This window comes from Rana temporaria, chromosome 3, assembly GCF_905171775.1.
Source record: "Rana temporaria chromosome 3, aRanTem1.1, whole genome shotgun sequence".
Classification (NCBI taxonomy): Eukaryota; Metazoa; Chordata; class Amphibia; order Anura; family Ranidae; genus Rana; species Rana temporaria.
In genome coordinates, this window is record NC_053491.1 from 238,919,466 (window position 1) to 238,939,019 (window position 19,554).

General features: G+C 42.2%; 1 protein-coding gene across 2 annotated transcripts in view; it reads left to right on the top strand.

The window, feature by feature from the left end:
- PDE6A (phosphodiesterase 6A) overlaps positions 1 to 19,554 on the top strand; it is a 167,234-nt gene that overhangs the window by 127,721 nt on the left and 19,959 nt on the right. For both annotated transcript variants that reach the window (XM_040344508.1, XM_040344509.1), the window contains exons 13-17: positions 1,356 to 1,463; positions 8,737 to 8,846; positions 10,658 to 10,745; positions 16,337 to 16,437; positions 17,584 to 17,691. In XM_040344508.1, the coding sequence (XP_040200442.1) occupies positions 1,356 to 1,463; positions 8,737 to 8,846; positions 10,658 to 10,745; positions 16,337 to 16,437; positions 17,584 to 17,691 (515 nt within the window). The remainder of the gene's footprint in view (positions 1 to 1,355; positions 1,464 to 8,736; positions 8,847 to 10,657; positions 10,746 to 16,336; positions 16,438 to 17,583; positions 17,692 to 19,554) is intronic.

The window sequence follows — 19,554 nt, forward strand, 5'->3', positions numbered from 1 at the left end:
GGCCTGATAAACACCAATTCCCATACATAACATAACAGGTGCTAGAGCATTGGTTCTCATCCTGGGGTCGGTACCCCCTCGGGGGTCGAATGATGATTTGCCAGGGGTCACCGAATCCTGGGCTGTTGCTGAAGCCTGCACCGTTCTTCCAGCCTTTTTGCGGCTGCCCAGCTGGGCTGTTCTTGGAGCGTGCGTCTGCCCATTCAGCCTCTTTGCAGCCACCCATACAGTTCACGGCATGACTGGAGGGCAGAGACTAGAGGTCAGCTGACTGGTGAGGAATGTGAAGTGGGGCTGGAGGAGACTCTATCTCCTGATTTCGGCATAGGTGTCACTGCTACAAAACACCCCCAGGTCGGTGACACAGTGAGCAATACTACCTGTGATTATAGTTGCCATTAAAAGTCCCCACTACAGTTCTCAGATTGACAGATGACCTTGATCAAGAGCACCTAAGTTGGCTGATCAGAACTCTCCCCAGCACTGCCACTCATCCCAACTCCCCCCCACCAAGGAGTAAGAGAAGGAATACAAATAGAGATTACATGGAAGGGAGAGGAAAAGGGGTGGAAGAACAAAGAAAACGGGAGAGAAAGAACAAGAAAGATGGCTAGAGAGAGGAATGGGGGAACAAGAAATTAGGAAATAGAGAGATAAAAGGAAAAAAAGGAGAACAAAGACAGTGGCACATCCTACAATGTACCATAAGGGGTTTTAATACTGTACGAGTGGAAGGGACTCAGGGGGCGCTAAATGTGCTCGGGTTAGGGGGGGAAATTACTTGTCTTGCCTTGGGTGCTGAGAACCCACACTACAAAAATAATTTTACTGTTAGGGGTCCCCACAACTTGGGAAATTTTATCAAGGGGGTCACGGTACTAGAAAGGTTGAGAACCACTGTGCTAGAGGGTTGTGACCTGGTTGAAGGGTGTCAGAGGGATAGGAAGTGCGGGAAATCTAACTGAGGTTAGAACCTCTGTCAGGCTTTTGTTATATTTCCTTCTGTCTTGGGGATACCCATTCTCCCCTTTTCTTACCTCGGCATCACAGGATACAAAAGGGAATTGTAATCTCTCCAACACAGTTACTTAAACAGTAACATTTTTAAAGTCAATATAGGTAGTAAACTGTGTAACTATTTAGAGAAAAAAGCCAACCAGAGTAAATAGCTGTTTACACAGCTATGTTATGCACTGTACTAAGGGTTCCTTTTAAACACGTTATATGTTTGAATATACAGTGGCTTAAATTTTTACTTTCATGTACTGTATGCTGATCACCATTTGGGTAATACATTTTTACAACCTGTCATAAGGGAACATTTGTTTTATTTGCTATAATTTGTTACTTTACAGGTCTTAGTGCGTTTTTTATTCTCAGTAAGTAAAGGATACAGAAAAATTACTTATCACAACTGGCGACATGGCTTCAATGTGGGACAAACCATGTTCACCCTCCTAATGGTAAGTAACAATGTAGCATTGACTACTAGTTATGCTGGTAATATGTCCAATATTTAAACATTTAGGTAATAGATGGCTTACTATGTATAATTCAGCTATACAGCAACCCTGCCAGATATGTGGATAGTTTGGCATGGCTTCTAAATGCCTGGATTGGAGCCTAGAAGTGTAGACCCACACCTCAAGTACTCCAGCACTTATGTTCCCAGATTCTGATTTGTAGTGAGTGAGATGAGGCCACATCATTCTATCCTACACTCGCTTCATTGTGAGTACTCTAGCAGTTAGTGTGCAGCACACTTCAGTCTGAAATCACCTATGCTATGATGGTATTGGCCAGATCCTAGTTTGGGAATGTTCCTTTAATATGGGGGAGTGTCCTAGTAGACATATAGGGCCAGATCCTCAAAAGAGATATGCAGGCGGATCTGCTGTTCCGCCTGCGTATCCCTGTTTCTATCTTTGGAACTGATCCACAGAATCAGTTTCCAAGAGATAGACAGAAGATCCGACATGTGTAAGGGACTTACACTGCCGGATCTTAGGATGCAGTACCGCATCCGCCGCTGGGGGCATTTCGACTCGAAATGCCATGTCGGGTATGCAAATTAGCACTTACGGAGATCCACAAAGCTTTTTAGCTTCGTTTTTTCTCCGTAAGTATTAGTTTGCAATCGTAAAATTAGGGCTGCTTTTACAAAGTGTAAAGTTAGTACACCTTGGAAAAGCAGACCCTTCTTTCCAGCGACGCTGTGTTTTTTTTAAATTTTCCCGCCGTAACTCGTTTTTTTTCCCGATGCAACTTTTTTGACCCGGCGCGATTCACGAAGCTCGGCGTAACGTAATTTCGCGCTATGCACGTCGGGAAAATGACGTCACGAGCATGCGCAGTACGTCCGGCGCGGGAGCGAGCCTAATTTAAATGGGAACTTGGATTTAAGTTACACAGCTGAAAATTTCTAGGTAAGTGCTTTGTGGATCGGGCACTTAGGTAGAAATTTTCAGCCAGTGTAACTTAAATGGGAATATTTAAATTACGGTGGCTGGCTGTGGATCTGACCCAAAGTATCTTAAAAAAGTGAGTATACTCCTCACATTTTTGTAAATATTTTTTTTATACCTTTTTATGTGACAACACTGAAGAAATTACACTTTGCTACAATGTAAAGTAGTGAGTGTACAGCTTGTATAAAATTGTAATTTTGCTGTCCCCTCAAAATAACTCAATACACAGCCATTAATGTCTAAACTGCTGGCAACAAAAGTGAGTACACCCTAAGTGAAAATGTCCAAATTTGGCCCAAAGTGTCAATATTTTGTGTGGCCTCCATTATTTTTCAACACCTTAACCCTGCCTTAACCCTGTTGGGCATGGAGTTCACCAGAGCTTTACAGGTTGCCACTGGAGTCCTCTTCCACTCCTCCATTTCAACGTCATGGAGCTGGTGGATGTTAGAGACCTTGCGCGCCTCCATCTTCCGTTTGAGGATGCCCCACAGATGCTCAATAGGGTTTAGGTCTGGAGACATGCTTGGCCAGTCCATCACCTTTACCCTCAGCTTGTTTAGCAAGGCAGTGGTCATCTTGGAGGAGTGTTTGGATTTGTTATTATGTTGGAATACTGCCCTGCAGCCTATTCTCTGAAGGGAGGGGATCATGCTTTGCTCCAGTATGTCACAGTACATGTTGGCATTCATGGTTCCCTTAATAAACTGTAGCTCCCCAGTGCCCAGACCATGACACTCCCACCACCATGCTTGACTGTAGACATAACACACTTGTCTTTGTACCCCTCACCTGGTTGCCGCCACACATGCATGACCGTATTTGAACCAAATACGTTTATCTTGGTCTTATCAGACCACAGAACATGGTTCCAGTAATCCATGTACCTAGTCTGCTTGTCTTCAGCAAACTGTTTGCATGCTTTCTTGTGCATCATCTTTTGAAGAGGCTTTCTTCTAGGACCAACCTGTGACATGTCCTAGAACATTACAGGAAGGGGAGAGGAAAACTTCTGCTTAGGTTACCTAGACGGTCTGAAAGGAAGTGGGAGCTGGTATCTGTCAAAGCTAGGTACCCGCCCCCCCCCCCCAAAAAAAATGGCATGCCAAATGTGGCATAACAGAGGGAAGGTGTACTTAAATTGGAACTTCCCCTTTTGGGTGGAGCTCCGCTTTAAGTATAGTTTTCTAACTGACCCTAATATGTTCCTATACAATTTGCCCCTATGCTTTCCTTTCAACAGCTACTAATTCACTGGTACTATGGACGCTCTGTGCCTTACCTTTTTTTAGTGAGGGGGGCTGGCATAACCAAAAGCCCCTTAAAACATTGAAGGCATTAGCCCATTTAATTATATTAGCCATAGTGTAAATGCCATGCAGTGCATTGTGGTTTAAAAAAAAAATCTCCTAGGTGAAACTGAAACAAAAATATTCTCAGGACTGCGACTCTTAAACACATAGGACGCACCTCGCACCCATGGTTGTGGCAAACTCAATTCTCATTCCTAGTGACTATCATCTGATGCTTGTGGGTTTGTTTGGAAATGAGGGAAATGTACAACATCTTTCTAAAACTTATTTTGCACACATGAATAATGATAGATGAGCACCAATAGATGTGCATGACAGCTCCTCCTGTTATATGTCAGGTGCCAATGTATTTTCTGCTGTATATTATTAAGTTATTAACTTAAGGCAAACATATAACCTTGGGAAACACAAATTATGCATATGATGAAAAAAAATGCATTAGCAGATGTTACCTGTGAAAGTTAAGCTAGGTACCATCCCCTCTTGGCACTTGAGTGTTGGTATCGGTCCTATAATATGATGGGTGGACAAAGCAGCAAATTTGTATTGAAAACATGCACATATTAGGGCTTTGAATATTCATAACATCAAATTGCATAACATTAATACATATACAAGATAAACATCATAGAACATACAGTAATACATAGGAGTCAATATGAACTTCATTATGTAGAATAAGTGATTAGATAATACACGGTAATAGTAAAAATGACATAAAACATCTCTTATATATATACCTGCATCAAGTAGCTTACTTAACCTCCCTGGCGGTATGATTCTTTCAGAAAAAAGATGCTGAAAGCGATACCATTATTTGCAAGGAAATTTGACGTTTTATACTGTAGGCCTGTAAATCTTAGGAATGACTCACTTAAATCTGACCAAACCGGAGTCTAATAGGCATCCCGGGTATGACATTTTTTTAAAAACAAAATTATAAATTATAATATAAAAAATAATTATAAATAATTATAACAAATAATAATATAATTCTAATAAAAATTATTCAATAATGTAATCAACTCAAAATTACTGAAATTTGCTCAGTTGCAGAATTGTCGCTGTCATTATTTTTTTTTTTTTATGACGAATTTCCCCACAAATCGCTATCGCACAATTCTGCAAGTGATTATAATTTATTATCGCTGTTTTCTAGCTGATCTAAAACCATTTTTGACATAAAGGGACACTTTTGGTTGCTATGGACAATCTACAGTTTGCAGGGAGAAAGAACCGTTTTTATTATATAAAAGTACATGTAGGGCACTGGACAGACCACTAGGGACAAGGGGGGTGTGTATTTTTTACATACAGTACTGTAATCTATAGGATTACAGTATACTGTATGTATAGTGTTTGTTTACCTTTTTGAATTTGGCGCCGATCTCCGCCCCCGTGCGTCGTAACGTCGCAGGGAACGGAGATCGGTGGCACAGGAGGACACTGTGTGAATCGAGCGAGGTCCCGCTCGCTCACACAGCGAGGTGGCATCGCTGGATCCGGGAACAAGGTAAGCCAGCGCGCGCTGCAGGCTCTGCATAGCTACCCCGAGCGTGACTCGGGGTTACCGATTTTGGCACAAAAAATCCACCCCGAGTCACGCTCGGGAATACCGCCAGGAGGGTTAATGCAGCTATACATATAAGAGATGTTTTATGTCATTTTTACTATTACCATGCAATATCGAATCTTTATTGTTTATAATACAAATTTGTATTGGATGAAAAGAGGTCCTGGGCTGCCGCACTCCTTAAAACGATATCTTTATTCAGCAAGTGAAATCCAAAAAACAACCAACAATGTTGCAGTCAAAAAGAAGTGAACAAAAGACATGTTTCACATCGTGTGATGCTTACTCGTAGCTACGCCAATCAGGTAGCGTGGGTCTGAGACCCGTTTCCTGATTGGCCGAAAGGAGAAGCATTCTAATTGGCCACTTAAGAGTAGGGAGGAGACGAAAGCTGACGAGCAGGGGAAGGAGAAGCTGCTCGTGATGCTTGCTATGAAATAAGGTGATGCCCGTGAAGAAGAGCCAGGGAAGCCACCCGTGATTGCCAACCATGGATGGGGTAAGTGCACTGACCGACTGCCCCACCTGACCCACCAGCTGCCACTGGGTAACACTTAACAAGGATCTTCAGTCCACCCCAAAAGAAAAAATCAAAACATTGTGACAAAAAAAACTACAACTTTCAAAAACTCACTTTGCCTCTTACTATATACTTTAGACTGTCTACTTTCCAAAAATTGGTTAATTGGGGGGTATTGGTACTGTATGGGCATTTTCAGGCCACTACATCAGGATTGATTGATTTTCTATTTGTGTGAAAAAAATATATAAAAATGTCATATAGGTACAGTGTTGCATGACAGCGCGATTGCCATTCAAAGTGTGACAGCGCTAGAAGCTAAAAATTGGCCTGGGCAGGAGGGGGGTGAAAGTACCCAGTATTGAAGTGGTTAAAGATTCTGCAAGTACAGAAAATTCCTGGTAATTTGCTAGAAATTTTCCCAGCTCCTAAGTCTTTTTGTGGGCTGACAACACACACCATTTTTGTGGACAGAGTGTTGTCAGCCCTCCCATTTCCCTTTGCCAAACTACTCAAATTAATACTATATCCAATTCTACACAACATAAAGGAATCAATATATAGCCCAAAGATAAGAACAAAAAGTGTGTACAAGACACATGGCAGTTCTTACAGTGTTACTAATGGCATTTATTTTATTAAAATAATAAACATGTTATACTCACCTGCTCTGTGCCATGGTATAGCACAGAGTGGCCCCAATCCTCCTGTTCTCTGGCCCCCCACAAGTGATCTTTCCTCCTCTTTTTCATGTGTCCCATAGCAAGCCGCTATCTATGGGGGCACATATTTGTGCTCACTCTGGAGCTGTGTGTGTCTATGGAGCCTGGCTTCATAGACACTCCAAACGCTACTTGACGCCACACCCTGCTTCCTCCTCACAACATTGGATTGCCAGCAGCAGGAGCCAATGGCTCCTGTTGCTGCCTGAGTCACTATTTGAAGAGGAAGAGAGGAAAGACAGATCCAGCTGTGGATAGCTAGACCAGTGTTTCTCAACCTTTTTCAAGTCAGGGCACCCTTAAAAAGTATTTTCAGTCTTGAGGCACCCCAGTCCAAGGCTTGGTTCACATTACGGTGTGTCGCAGAACACGCGCAAAATCGTCCTCATTCCCGACACACAGACAAATGCTCTGCTCTTTAGGGGTACCATTAATTCTTAATGGTACCCCCACACAATGGAAAATGTAGGGTGCTTTTGCTGCAGTGCAATAAAAAAAAAAGGTTGGCGACTTGTTTCCCTGCATTTTGTGGGTACGGAAATGAATGGACTGCCCTACATGCAGCTACACAGATGTGAACCAAGGGCTTGTTCACATGTCATAGGGGCGGTAAAAACACATGGTTGAGCTGTTTTTACCACCCCCAACTTCTCCAACTTTAGCTGCAAAGGCAGCAGCTGAGGGTGTTCACATGCTGTGGCTGCAACTGGAGGTATACAGAGGGTGAATGGGGCTGCACTGCAACTACCCCGCAACTGTGTGCATTGCACGGTTGCGGTGTAGTGATGCTGCATTTATGGGATTAAAACAGGTGGTAAAAAGGCAGCATAATTCCTCTTTACCGCCTGTCAAATGCCTCTGAAAAGCGATCTGTGCATGGATTGCTTTACAGAGGAGAAGCAGTCCTTGCTGCTATCAATCAAGCCCTACAAAAGCCATTCTGATGGTACAGGAATGGGGGGGGGGTCAGGATTAAAAGTAACATACACACATACATACAGACACATGCTTACACACACATACACACATGCATACACACGCGTACGTACGTACGTACGTACGTACACATGCGCGCACACATACAGACAGACACATGTGCAGACACACACACAAACACATGTATAAAGCCATTTTAAAAAGAATCTAGCTTCTAGCTCAGTACCTTTCCAGATTCCTCATTCAGCCGGGTACTGCACTCTAGGGGGAAGCAGAGAGCACAGCACACTCCTCTGCACTTTACTTTCACTTTTGAAGCCGACAGATCTTCTCACAGTTCGGCAGGAGAGCTCATCTGACAGCCTTCTCTCCACTGACCCCGTGGCACACCTGAGAACCTCTGACGGCACACCAGTGTTCCGCGGCACACTGGTTGAGAAAGGCTGAGCTAGACTGAGGACTCAGGTAGGTACTTAGGGAGGTGGGGGAGGACATTAAGCTGTAAAATGTTTTTTACCCTAATGCAGGGAATGCATTAGGAAACAACAAAAAAATTGCCTTTAGAACCACTTTCATTTCTGCAAGCTCAAGAGGTATATATTTGTCCTTATTAAATAGATACAACAAAAAAAATTAAATGGCATACAGATCATTGTTGGGTTTACCTAACACTTTAGGTTTTTTTAGAAGCTGTCCATATATCTGAATTAATGATTTTTGTGTCATGTGCATCTTTAACTAAAGCTTATGCACTTTTTGTTGTATATTTGAATCGCCTAGGACTGTGAGGAGTTTAGTTTATTTAAAATGTTACAGATATTAGAATGATGTACTTTTTAAGAATGCATGGCATCGGTCAGATATAAAGGCCAAGATACCTTACTAATCTGCAGGGGTCAATTATGTCAGAAAGACTGCACTCACCGAGTCAGCTCCGGTGTCATGTGTTTAGAAGTCAAATGCAATGTGTTTAGACCTGTGCAATTGTTTCTGAGGATGTAACTTGCAGTTTCAGCATTCAGTCAGCATAACATCAGCAGTGAACTTCCTCTCAAATCATTGTGGGCCAATTAGCCACAGAACAGCAGTATCATTATCGACTGTCTCTGATAAACACTCGTATCTCCTGGTTTAAACTTCCTGCCTTTCAGTTTCTAACAGTCTAAATACACTGGGATAACTAGATGTTCTTTTTTCTTTTTAGACAGGAAAGTTAAAGCGTTATTATACGGACCTTGAAGCCATGGCAATGGTGACAGCTGCATTCTGCCATGATATTGACCACAGGGGTACAAATAACCTGTACCAAATGAAGTAAGTTCAATTGTACAACATTTATTTATTAGATGTAATGTTTGCCCACTCTTCTTAAATTAGAGTCTTACTGGATATAGTTTTAAAAAATATGGGATTAAAAAAAAAAAAAATTGTACAATCCAAATGAGATAACCTCATGCAAACCCAACCCAGTAGTAGGTGTATCCATACTGGAGAGATTATAAATAATAATTCCCCCTAACAATGTTATTACGTACCTGTGAGTAGAATGGCAGTTTTTTTCGCACCCAAAAAGTCATAGACTTCCATGTCCTACCTATATGGTTAATAGCTATATCACCTCTGTCACCAAGCTTCAGATATCCTGTATTTTCTATAAAAAATCTAAGAAGAAATTCCCCAGGCCTAGTCACAACTTCCTCAAGATTATGCTGAGGGAGACTTATGAGGAGAAAAGATGGAAAAGGTCTAAGAGTTCCCTACAGTGACTTAGAAACATAACTGAGGTTAGATTTGGATAGAGTGATGAAGGTCCTTATTGCTGACTATGTCCTCATTAGGGAGGCTCACTCTTTATAATTGTCCTGATCTCCAATGTCACTGGGAAGGAAAGTGATACTAAATCCAAAATTGTTCAGTCACCACTAGAACAGGAATAGAGGGGACATCTTCTAATGTCTTCCAAATAACCACTTCCCGACTGCCTGCTGTACATATACTGCGGCAGGCGGCGCTATTAGGCAGAATCATGTACCTGTATGTGGTTTTGCTAATAGCCACTGGGGGGGGCATGCTGCCGGAGCCACGATCGCATGCTGATTGGCCACAAGGGGAGCCAATCACCATGCCCAGTGGACTCAATGTCCGCCGGCCACCCGTGATCGCTCTTCTCAGAGACAAAACGGCGGTCTGCAGATGTAAACAAGCAGATCGCCCTGCTCTCAGGCATGGACACTCTGCTCTAGTGTTCCTGCTAATCAGAAACATGGAGCAGAGTGTCCATGCAGTGAACCCTTCACCCCATACAGTTAGAAACACACTGGGGGAACACAGTTAACCCTTTGATTGCCCCTGATGTTAACCCCTTCCCTGGCAGTGTCATTTATACAGTGTCAATGCATATTTTTAGCACTGATCGCTGTAATAATGTCACTGGTTCCCAAAAAAGTGTCAAAAGTGTCAGCTAGGTGTCCAGACTGTATGCCCCAATGTCGCAGTCCCGCTAAAAATCGCTGATCACCGCCATTACAAGTAAAAAATAAATAAATCAATAAAAATGTCATAAATATCCCCTATTTTGTATTTTCAACTATGAAACCAACAGTAATAGTATACTTAATTTGGTTGATTGTGGACAGACAGATGTCCTCAAGACTGATAGGAAGTGAGAAATCTGTCCATCTTAAAATACTGGTTGGATCCAATTTAGGGTAATAAATTAATACAGTCTAGCTACAATAAAAAGCTTGGTTTTGTGCATTAAAAAAGGAATCCATTGCATAACAATTCTGAAGAGGTTTTTCCCAAAGATTTCTGATAACAAGCATTTGCTAAAAATTGCCATTTGTATAGACTGCTTGCTTTTATCAGACCACATATAGACTACTTAAAAAACTGCCAAACAATTTGTTATACGGAGATTACGTTGTTTGTGTGAAACACATTATACCAAGAATAACTTTTCCTAAAAGGTAATAGGGAATTAGCACAGGGAATGTAGTTCCGTCTCTTTTTTTGCCAAGTGTATTTGGATACTTTCAGCGTGCAGTATTGAACTGTGTATTGGGATGTCCAATATTTCCAATGGCTTCTGATGCTGCTTCTTTTGATACTTTCTTTCCATATAGATCCGGACACCCCTTAGCAAAGCTCCACGGGTCATCTATCCTAGAACGGCACCATTTGGAGTTTAGCAAAACATTGCTCAAAGATGAGGTATAACAGAACTTTCTGATGCGAAAATGCTGATAGCATGTGTGCTATCAATATGTAAACACAAAAAGAAAATCTGTATTGAAGAAGGGAATATTAGATACAATATGAGGAATATGAGGCTTATAAGAATAATATATAAATAGAAACCTGTGAATCTGATCCTAACAGAAAGGGTGATAATAATGTAAAGTATGGTAGCTGCGCTGCGGGGAAGGGAATAGAAAAGGGAAAGTGAGAGGAGGGAGGGATCGTGGGTGAACTGAGCAGTGAACAAAAAAAAAAAATATCTGATGATACTAAAATAAACAATACAGATGAAGGTGAACAAACACCTATAATCCTGTGACGGTCTAGCAGTAAAAATACATGGTAAAATTGATACTACAAACACAAAAACTGGCATAAAGTAAGTTAAAAAATATATATAAAAAAGGTGCAAAACTATCCAAAAAATCACACAAGTGATAAAGTCCTGTCCATAAATAAAGATCAGATCTAAAAGTCCAATAATTCCTCCATGGAACACTGTCTAGATGAAACACCTCCACCAAAAAATGCAACGTGCAGGAAAAGGAATCTTCAGTGATGACACCTCTGATGTGCTAGCAGCTCACCTCACGGATGTTTGTCCAAAACAGCTAGCAGATATACTGATCGCAGCTGGATTGAGTGGGCTGATAAAAACACCTCTTCCTGACTCCTAAGACAGCTCTCAGCGGCCAGTGTGTGTCATGGAAAAGAGAATATATATGCAATGCATATAGCATGACATTGTGTGGGTACCTCAAACTGGTAAGAATTGGAGAAAATGCACTCACATGAATGAAAGGACAGTGGGCATAAATCCACGAGTGCCAAACTCGTATCCCCCTCAGAGTGTCAGCTGTACAGGTGAGAGTGTGATCTGATTCTCATACGTCTAAATGGCAAGGCTCAATGTATCATGGGAGCATTAAGAAGAGCAAAAGAGAGACCATAGCGTGACTCCATATAATGGATAAATTTAATAAAAAACAGATAAAAAACTCACATTAAGGTAGTGAAGTAGAGTAAAACATCCACGAGTGCCGAACTCGTATTAAAACTTCAGACTCTGTCTGTACCCGGTGCTCCAATCCCTACGTACAGTACCTGACGCCGAGAATATGTTTCCAGCACAACGGCATCGCGCTGATTCTTGGCGACATGGTGCCGACATCTTGCACTTGCTGGAATAGGAAAAGCACATTCCAGCGAGCGTGTCATAGAAGCGACGGGGATCCGACTTGGATTCCCGCCAATTCGAGCTGCGGCGTTTGGTATGAATCATGAGGGGGAACTCCACACCAAATTTTAAATAAAAAACCGGCATGGGTTCCCCCCCCCAGGGGCATACCAGGCCCTTAGATCTGGTATGGATTGTAAGGAGAACCCCCCTACACCGAAAAAATGGCGTGGGGGTTCCCCCACAATCCATGCCAGACCTGTATCCAAGCACGCCGCCCAGCTGGTCAGGAAAGGAGTGGGCACGAGCGAGCACCCCCCCCTGAACCGTACCAGGCCACATGCCCTCAACATGGGGGGTGGGTGCTCTGGGGCAGGGGGGCACCCTGCGGCCCCCCACCCCAAAGTACCCTGTCCCCATGTTGATAAGGACAGGGCCTCTTCCCGACAACCCTGGCCGTTAGTTGTTGGGGTCTGCGGGCGGGGAGCTTATCGGAATCTGGGAGCCCCCTTTAATAAGGGGGCCCCCAGTTACCAGCCCCCCACCCTAGGTGAATGAGTATGGGGTACATCGTACCCCATACCCATTCACCTGGAGGCAAAGTGTCAATAAAATAAACACACAACACAGGGTTTTAAAATCATTTCTTAGTCAGCTCCGGGGGTCTTCTCCGCTCTCCGGGGGTCTTCTCTGCTCTCCAGAGGTCTTCTCCACTCTCCGGGGGTCTTCTCCTCTCTCCGGGGGGTCTTCGTCAGTCTTCTCCACTCTCCGGTTCTTCTCCCGCTCGCTCTCCGGTTCTTCTCCCGCTCCCTCTCCGGTGCCTTCTTCGGGGCTGGCCACCGCCATCTTCTTTGTAGCTCTCTTACTAGCGGCAGCTCAGCCTGCTCTTCTTTGCCGCCTTCTTATTTTCTTCAGATGTTGACTCAACGCTTCCTCCCGCTGTAATGCCATGTGCGCAGCTCGCACCGATTTATATAGGCATCTTATGGCGTCACAGTCCCATCATGCTCCGGCTCCCGCGACGGGGCTCGTAGGTGGTCAATCTCGCCGAGAAAGGGAGCGAGATTGACACAATTTCGCGGTCACCTACTGTATTGTCACATCAGCGTGACTTCACCTGAGCACCGGGTACAGACAGAGTCTGAAGTTTTAATACGAGTTCGGCACTTGTGGATGTTTTACTCTACTTCACTACCTTAATGTGAGTTTTTTATCATTTTTTTTTTTTATTTATCCATTATACGGAGTCATGCTATGGTCTCTCTTTCGCTCTTCTTAATGCTCCCATGATACATTGAGCCTTGCCATTTGGACGCATGAGGATCAGATCACACTCTCACCTGTATAGCTGACACTCTGAGGTGGATACATGTTCGGCACTCGTGGATTTATGCCCGCTGTCCTTTCATTCATGTGAGTGCATTTTCTCCAATTCTTACCAGTTTGAGGTACCCCCACAGTGTAACGCTTGATGCATTGCATATATCTTCTCTTTTCCATGACACACACTGGCCTCTGAGAGCTGTCTTAGGAGTCAGGAAGAGGTGTATTTATCAGTCCACTCAATCCAGCTGCGATCAGTATCTCTGCTAGCTGTTTTGGACAAACATCCGTGAGGTGAGCTGCTAGCACATCAGAGGTGTCATCACTGAAGATTCCTTTTCCTGCACGTTGCATTTTTTGGCGGAGGTGTTTCATCTAGACACTGTTCCATGGAGGAATTATTGGACTTTTAGATCTGATCTTTATTTATGAACAGGGACTTATCACTAGTTTTGCACCTTTTTTATATATATTTTTTCACTTACTTTATGCCAGTTTTTGTGTTTGTATATGTAGTAGCAATTTTACTATGTATTTTCACTGCTAAACCGTCACAGGATTATAGGTGTTTGTTCACCTTCATCTGTATTGTTTATTTTAGTATCATCAGATATTTTTTTTTTTCACTGCTGAGTTCACCCACGATCCCTCCCACCTCTCACTTCCCCTTTTTCATTCCCTTCCCCACAGCGCAGCTACCATACTTTACATTATAAGAATAAAATATGGAAAGAAGAGGGAACATAAGAACAAAAGAAAACAGCAGACTACATTCTGTTAAAGGCAAAGACAATTTTTACTTAGCATTTGGATAACTTGGAATGAAGAGAGGAATATGGCAAGGAAGGTGTTAGGAGATGTAAGGTGGGCATAATTTGCAATTTGACAAAATCTCAGCACAAAAAACAGGACACTTTTGCAAAGTTGTATTGAAGTAAATAAGGAAGGCTAAAGAAAAATACTTATATTGGTTTTAAAGGGTGCAAGGTCTAGGCTTCTGAGGGTTAGAAAATATTTTTCAACTATTATAGACAAGTCCCTTTCCAAAAAATGGCCCTTTGTAGCTAGGAGCATGACATTGATTATTGAGGAACAAAGGAGCCCTAACTTTAATCCAAATCCTAACTATAGTTCATGCCAGTACTGACATAGTGTTCTCTTGGCTTTGTTTATTAACATAGATTTAGGTTAACAATATAGTTAGCATTAGAATAAGGGTTCAGGTTAGCATTGCTTGTCATCAAAAAACTATTGATCAAGATGAGTGCTGGCATGGTGTTTACATGGAAAATGGAAGAAAAAAAACATGGTTTTGCTTTCTAACAAAACCATTTTTAAGCACATTTTACCTTAGCGATCCTCGTGATGAATTTTTAGTCCAATTTTACTAAAGGTTTGGTGAAATCAGTAAATTTGCTGCAAATAAATTTCAGCTAAATCATTAGACTCATCCCTAAGGCCTCGTACACACGGCCGAGGAACTCGACGTGCCAAACACATCGAGTTCCTCGGCCAGTTCAGCCCTGAAGCCGCCGAGGACCTCGGCGGGACGAGAGCTCCCATAGAACAACGAGGAAATAGAGAACATGTTCTCTATTTCCTCGTCGAGCTCCTCGTCGGCTTCCTCGGCCGAAAGTGTACACACGACCAGTTTCCTCGGCAGAATTCAGCCAGAAACTCGGTCGGAAGCTTAATTCTGCCGAGGAAACTGGTCGTGTGTACGGGGCCTAACAGTTATGCGTGAGAAGGGGATATAGCAGAAAATGAGACTGCATTCTAAACAGTTTCAAGACATGTGCGATTTGTTTCGTACGAATTTCCGAAAATTCGTACAATCAGAAGCATCCGAAATACGAATTTCTATTCTTAAGAATTGTATACGAAATTTCGTTGACGAATTTCGTTTCGGGAGTGGGAGACTGCACAGACTGGTACTGTGAGTCGATGGGAGATTCAGAATTGGACAAAATAAGAATGTTCGTTAATATCGTTTTATTATTGTCATAATAATTACAATTATTCGTTATGATGAAGTTAAAAACCCAGGAAGTCAGCACAGCACAGGGATGATGGGTGCCCCTCATAATGAGCACAGCAGGGGTACAGCCCCAGGAGGAAGTCAGCACAGCAGAGGGATGGTGGGAGCCCCTCATAATGAGCACAGCAGGGGTACAACCCCAGGAGGAAGTCAGCACAGCACAGGGATGGTGGGAGCCCCTTATAATGAGCACAGCAGGGGAACAGTCCCAGGAGGATATCAGCACAACACAGGGATGGTGGGAGCCCCTCATAACGAATGCTCGTAATTCTTACGAAAAGTTAACGAACCTAACAAACTTTCGTATTTCGGACACGAATTACAAAATACGAATTAACGAGCTACTACAAACCCAGGGGGTCAACACAGCACCGGGATGATGGGAGCCCCTCATAATGAGCACAGCAGGGGTACAGCCCCAGGAGGAAGTCGGCACAGCACATGGATGGTGGAAGCTCCTCATAATGAGCATAATGAGTCGACGGCTGCCATATTGAGAAAGGTATTCTTTGCTTTTTAAATTCATCATAATGAATGTTCGTAATTGTAACGAAAAGTTAACGAATCTAACGAAAATTCGCATTTCATACGAAACAAATCCAGATTGAATTTCGGACTCGAATTACGTCGCACATATCTAACAGTTTCCAGATTTATACCACAGTCAGCTACCTTAGGGAAATTTCAGAGATATAAGTTAATCAGACTTTTTATATCTTAGCTCATGTGAATACTGTATGCATATTACTGCATCAGTTCTCAATTTTGATCCCATAGAAATTAATAATAACATAGAGAAATGCATGCAGGGTTATACAGAAAAATAGGTTATACATCCCATCACTCCGGATTGTATTTTATATTCAGGTCCAGAGAAGGTTGGCATTTGTTGAAAGTGGGTATATGTTAAAGTGGGTGTGGGGGGCTTGGTCAGACCAAGCCAAGTTTAATAAGCTCTTTTTTTATCCACTTTTAATGGTTGGGAAATGTGCCAATAATAGAAATTGATATTTTTGTTGTTCACAGCAAGTAAACATCTACCAGAACCTGAACAGGAGACAGTATGATCATGCTATTCGTATGATGGATATTGCAATCATTGCCACAGATCTGGCTTTGTACTTCAAGTAAGTTTATCCCTGTAAAATAAACCTCTAATATTGGACAAACAATTACATTTGTTAAAAGGCTACTTTCATGAATCTCATAGATAGCAAATTTTTATTAGAACTTATGCCGCCTACACACGATCGGAAATTCCGACAAAAATAGTCAGATGTGGGCTTTTGGACGAAAATTCCGACCGTGTGTATGCGCCATCGGACTTATGCTGTCGGAATTTCCGCCAACCAAAGATTGAGAGCTGGTTCTCAAAATTTCCAACGGAAAAAATTCCTATCGTGAATTCCGACCGCCTGTATGCAATTCCAATGCGCAAAAACATGCATTCTCGGAATCAATTTGACGCATGCTCGGAATCATTGAACTTCATTTTTCTCGGCTCGTTGTTGTGTTGTACGTCACCGCGTTTTTGACGGTCGGAAATTCTGACAGCATTTGTGTGACCGTGTGTATGCAACACAAGTTTGAGCCAACATTCCGTTGGAAAAAAAAACCACGGTTTTCTTGTCGGAATTTCCGATCGTGTGTACGCGGCATAAGAGCTCATAATATTCTCAATGTATTAGAGAGTTACTGTTTCTGTAATTCACAGCGTAAATCTGAAATGCATAAATGTTAAAATGTTAAAATACTTCAGCCGAACTGTTTTGGTAGTTTTAAGTAGGATTAGAAACTCTTGGGTTTTTACTGATGTCTATGATTCTTTTGGGGACATTTGCCCTTGCTTCCTATTCCAATGACACAAGAGGAGGTGTTGGTGGTGGTATGGGTTTTATTGGGGGGTTAATCTCACAAATGGAGACAGATAAGAATGTCAAGTCTTGTCATGCAAAAGTCTATAAGGAATGGTTTTCGTTACCAGTATCACATTTTTCCTTGTGTATGCCCACATTTGGGTTCATTTCTCCATAGTATTGTGTTTTACAAAAGTCATATTGGTGGATAAAGGTATAAAACTACACATTAGCATCCAGTCACTACTATTTTTCCATAGACAACACCTTTCGGCAAGCTCTGAAGGTATAAGCAACAATACACAAGCTGAGCAATGCCCTTATGATCCAAACCCTAACCGCGCATGAAATCAAATAATAACATGTGCTCTTGTCACATGTCAATTGAAACTGACACACTTTTATCCTTTCACACAGGAAGAGGGCTATGTTCCAGAAGATAGTGGACCAGTCTAAAACATATGAAAATGAGAAAACATGGACGGAGTATCTGATGTTGGAACAGACCCGCAAAGAAATAGTCATGTATGTATAAGAGAGTGATATTTAATTACTCACAATGCACAATATTTCAATACTCTCTTTTGGAATCTTTTTCCACTCTCTACTTATCCCTTATCCTGTGCTAAACTTTTTGATGCTATACCTCCCTAACCCACTTTTGTTCCTTTAACCACTTAACCGCTTCAGCTCCGGACCATTTTGGTGGTCAAAGACCTGGCCACTTTTTGCGATTCGGCACTGCATCGCTTTAATTGAAAATTGCGCGGTTGTGCGACGTAGCTCCCAAACAAAATGTACGTGCTTTTTTTCCCACAAATAGAGCTTTCTTTTGGTGGCATTTGATCACCTCCGCGATTTTTACTTTTCGTGCTATAAACAAAAAAAGAGCGACAATTTTGGAAAAAAATCTATATTTTTAACTTTTTGCTATAATAAATATCCCCCAAAAATATATTAAAAAAAATTGTGGCGCTGCAGGGGTTAAGTGTTCCCTAGGGAGTGATTCTTACTGTAGGGGGGATGGGCTGTGTGTGACAAGACAGTCATCACCGCTTCCGATTACAGGAAGCGGTGATCACTGTCGTTGTCACTAGGCAGAGCGGAGAGATGCTTGTTTGCATTAGCATCTCCCCACTCTATCTCTCTTGTGCGGGCATGCACAATGGTGCTTCTTTAAAGGGGACGTCCTTCTGCCCAGGACTGCCATTGTGTCGTTGTATATATGCGTGCGGCGGTCGGGAAGCGGTTAAAAAAACTTTTGGGGATATTTATTATAGCAAAAAGTTTCAAATATTGTTTTTTTTCCCAAATTTTTGCTTTTTTTTTTGTTTATAGCGCAAAAAATTAAAACCGCAAAGGTGATAAAATACCACCAAAAGAAATCTCTATTTATGGGAAAAAAAGAACGCACATTTTGTTTGGGTACGACCACGCAATTGTCAGTTAAAGCTACGCAGTGCCAAATTGTAAAAAGTACTCTGGGCAGAAAAGAGGGTAAAACCTTCCTGGGGCTGAAGCGGTTAAAGTTAGGGCCACCGCGGTTTCAGCAGATCCCAAGAGTTCACAGCTTTATCATCAATGTAAATCTCATTTCATTTCTTACATTTTCAAAGTTAGACATTTCAGTAACTTTGTAAGTCTGCAAGAATAATACTGTCAACAGTACTATTTAAAAAAAAAAATCTTTATCACAAAAATCAGTCCTTGATCTCCAGTTAAGTAGCTGTGCTTAGTCAGAGATTATGTCATCGGTCTGCTGCAGGTAGGGGGAAGGATTTCTCATGCCGTGTACACACAACCGTTTTCATGACGAGAAAAATTGCATTTTTAAATTGGTCATTAAAAACTATCGTGTGTAGGCTCCAGAGCATTTTTCTCGACGTGAAAAATGTCCATTAAAAATTTAGAACATGCTCTATTTTTTCTTAACGTTTTTTACATCGTCGTTTTTCACGTTGTGGAAATTGGTCGTGCGTAGACTTTAATGATGGGGAAAAAAAACTTGGTTTTCTTGTCGGAATTTCAAGCTCAGAAGCAAGTTTTGAGAAGGGATAATTTGCATAATCAGCCCAAAGGGTGACGCCATTCGAATGGAACTTCCCCTTTATAGTGGCGTCGTACATGTTGTACGTCACCGCGCTTTGCTCAAGCATTTTTTTCCCACGATCGTGTATATGCAAGGCAGGCTTGAGAGGAATCACGTCGAGAAAAACGTTTTTTTTCCATGGCATTAAAAACGGTCATGTGTACGCTGCATCACTCTCCTTTCCCCAAGGCATGAAACTTCAACAATGTATATTTGTAGCAAGTTACAAGGTCAGAGGCTACAGCAAGGGGCTGATCTGTATCAGACGTCTGAAATCAGCCAACTACCACACATGCTCT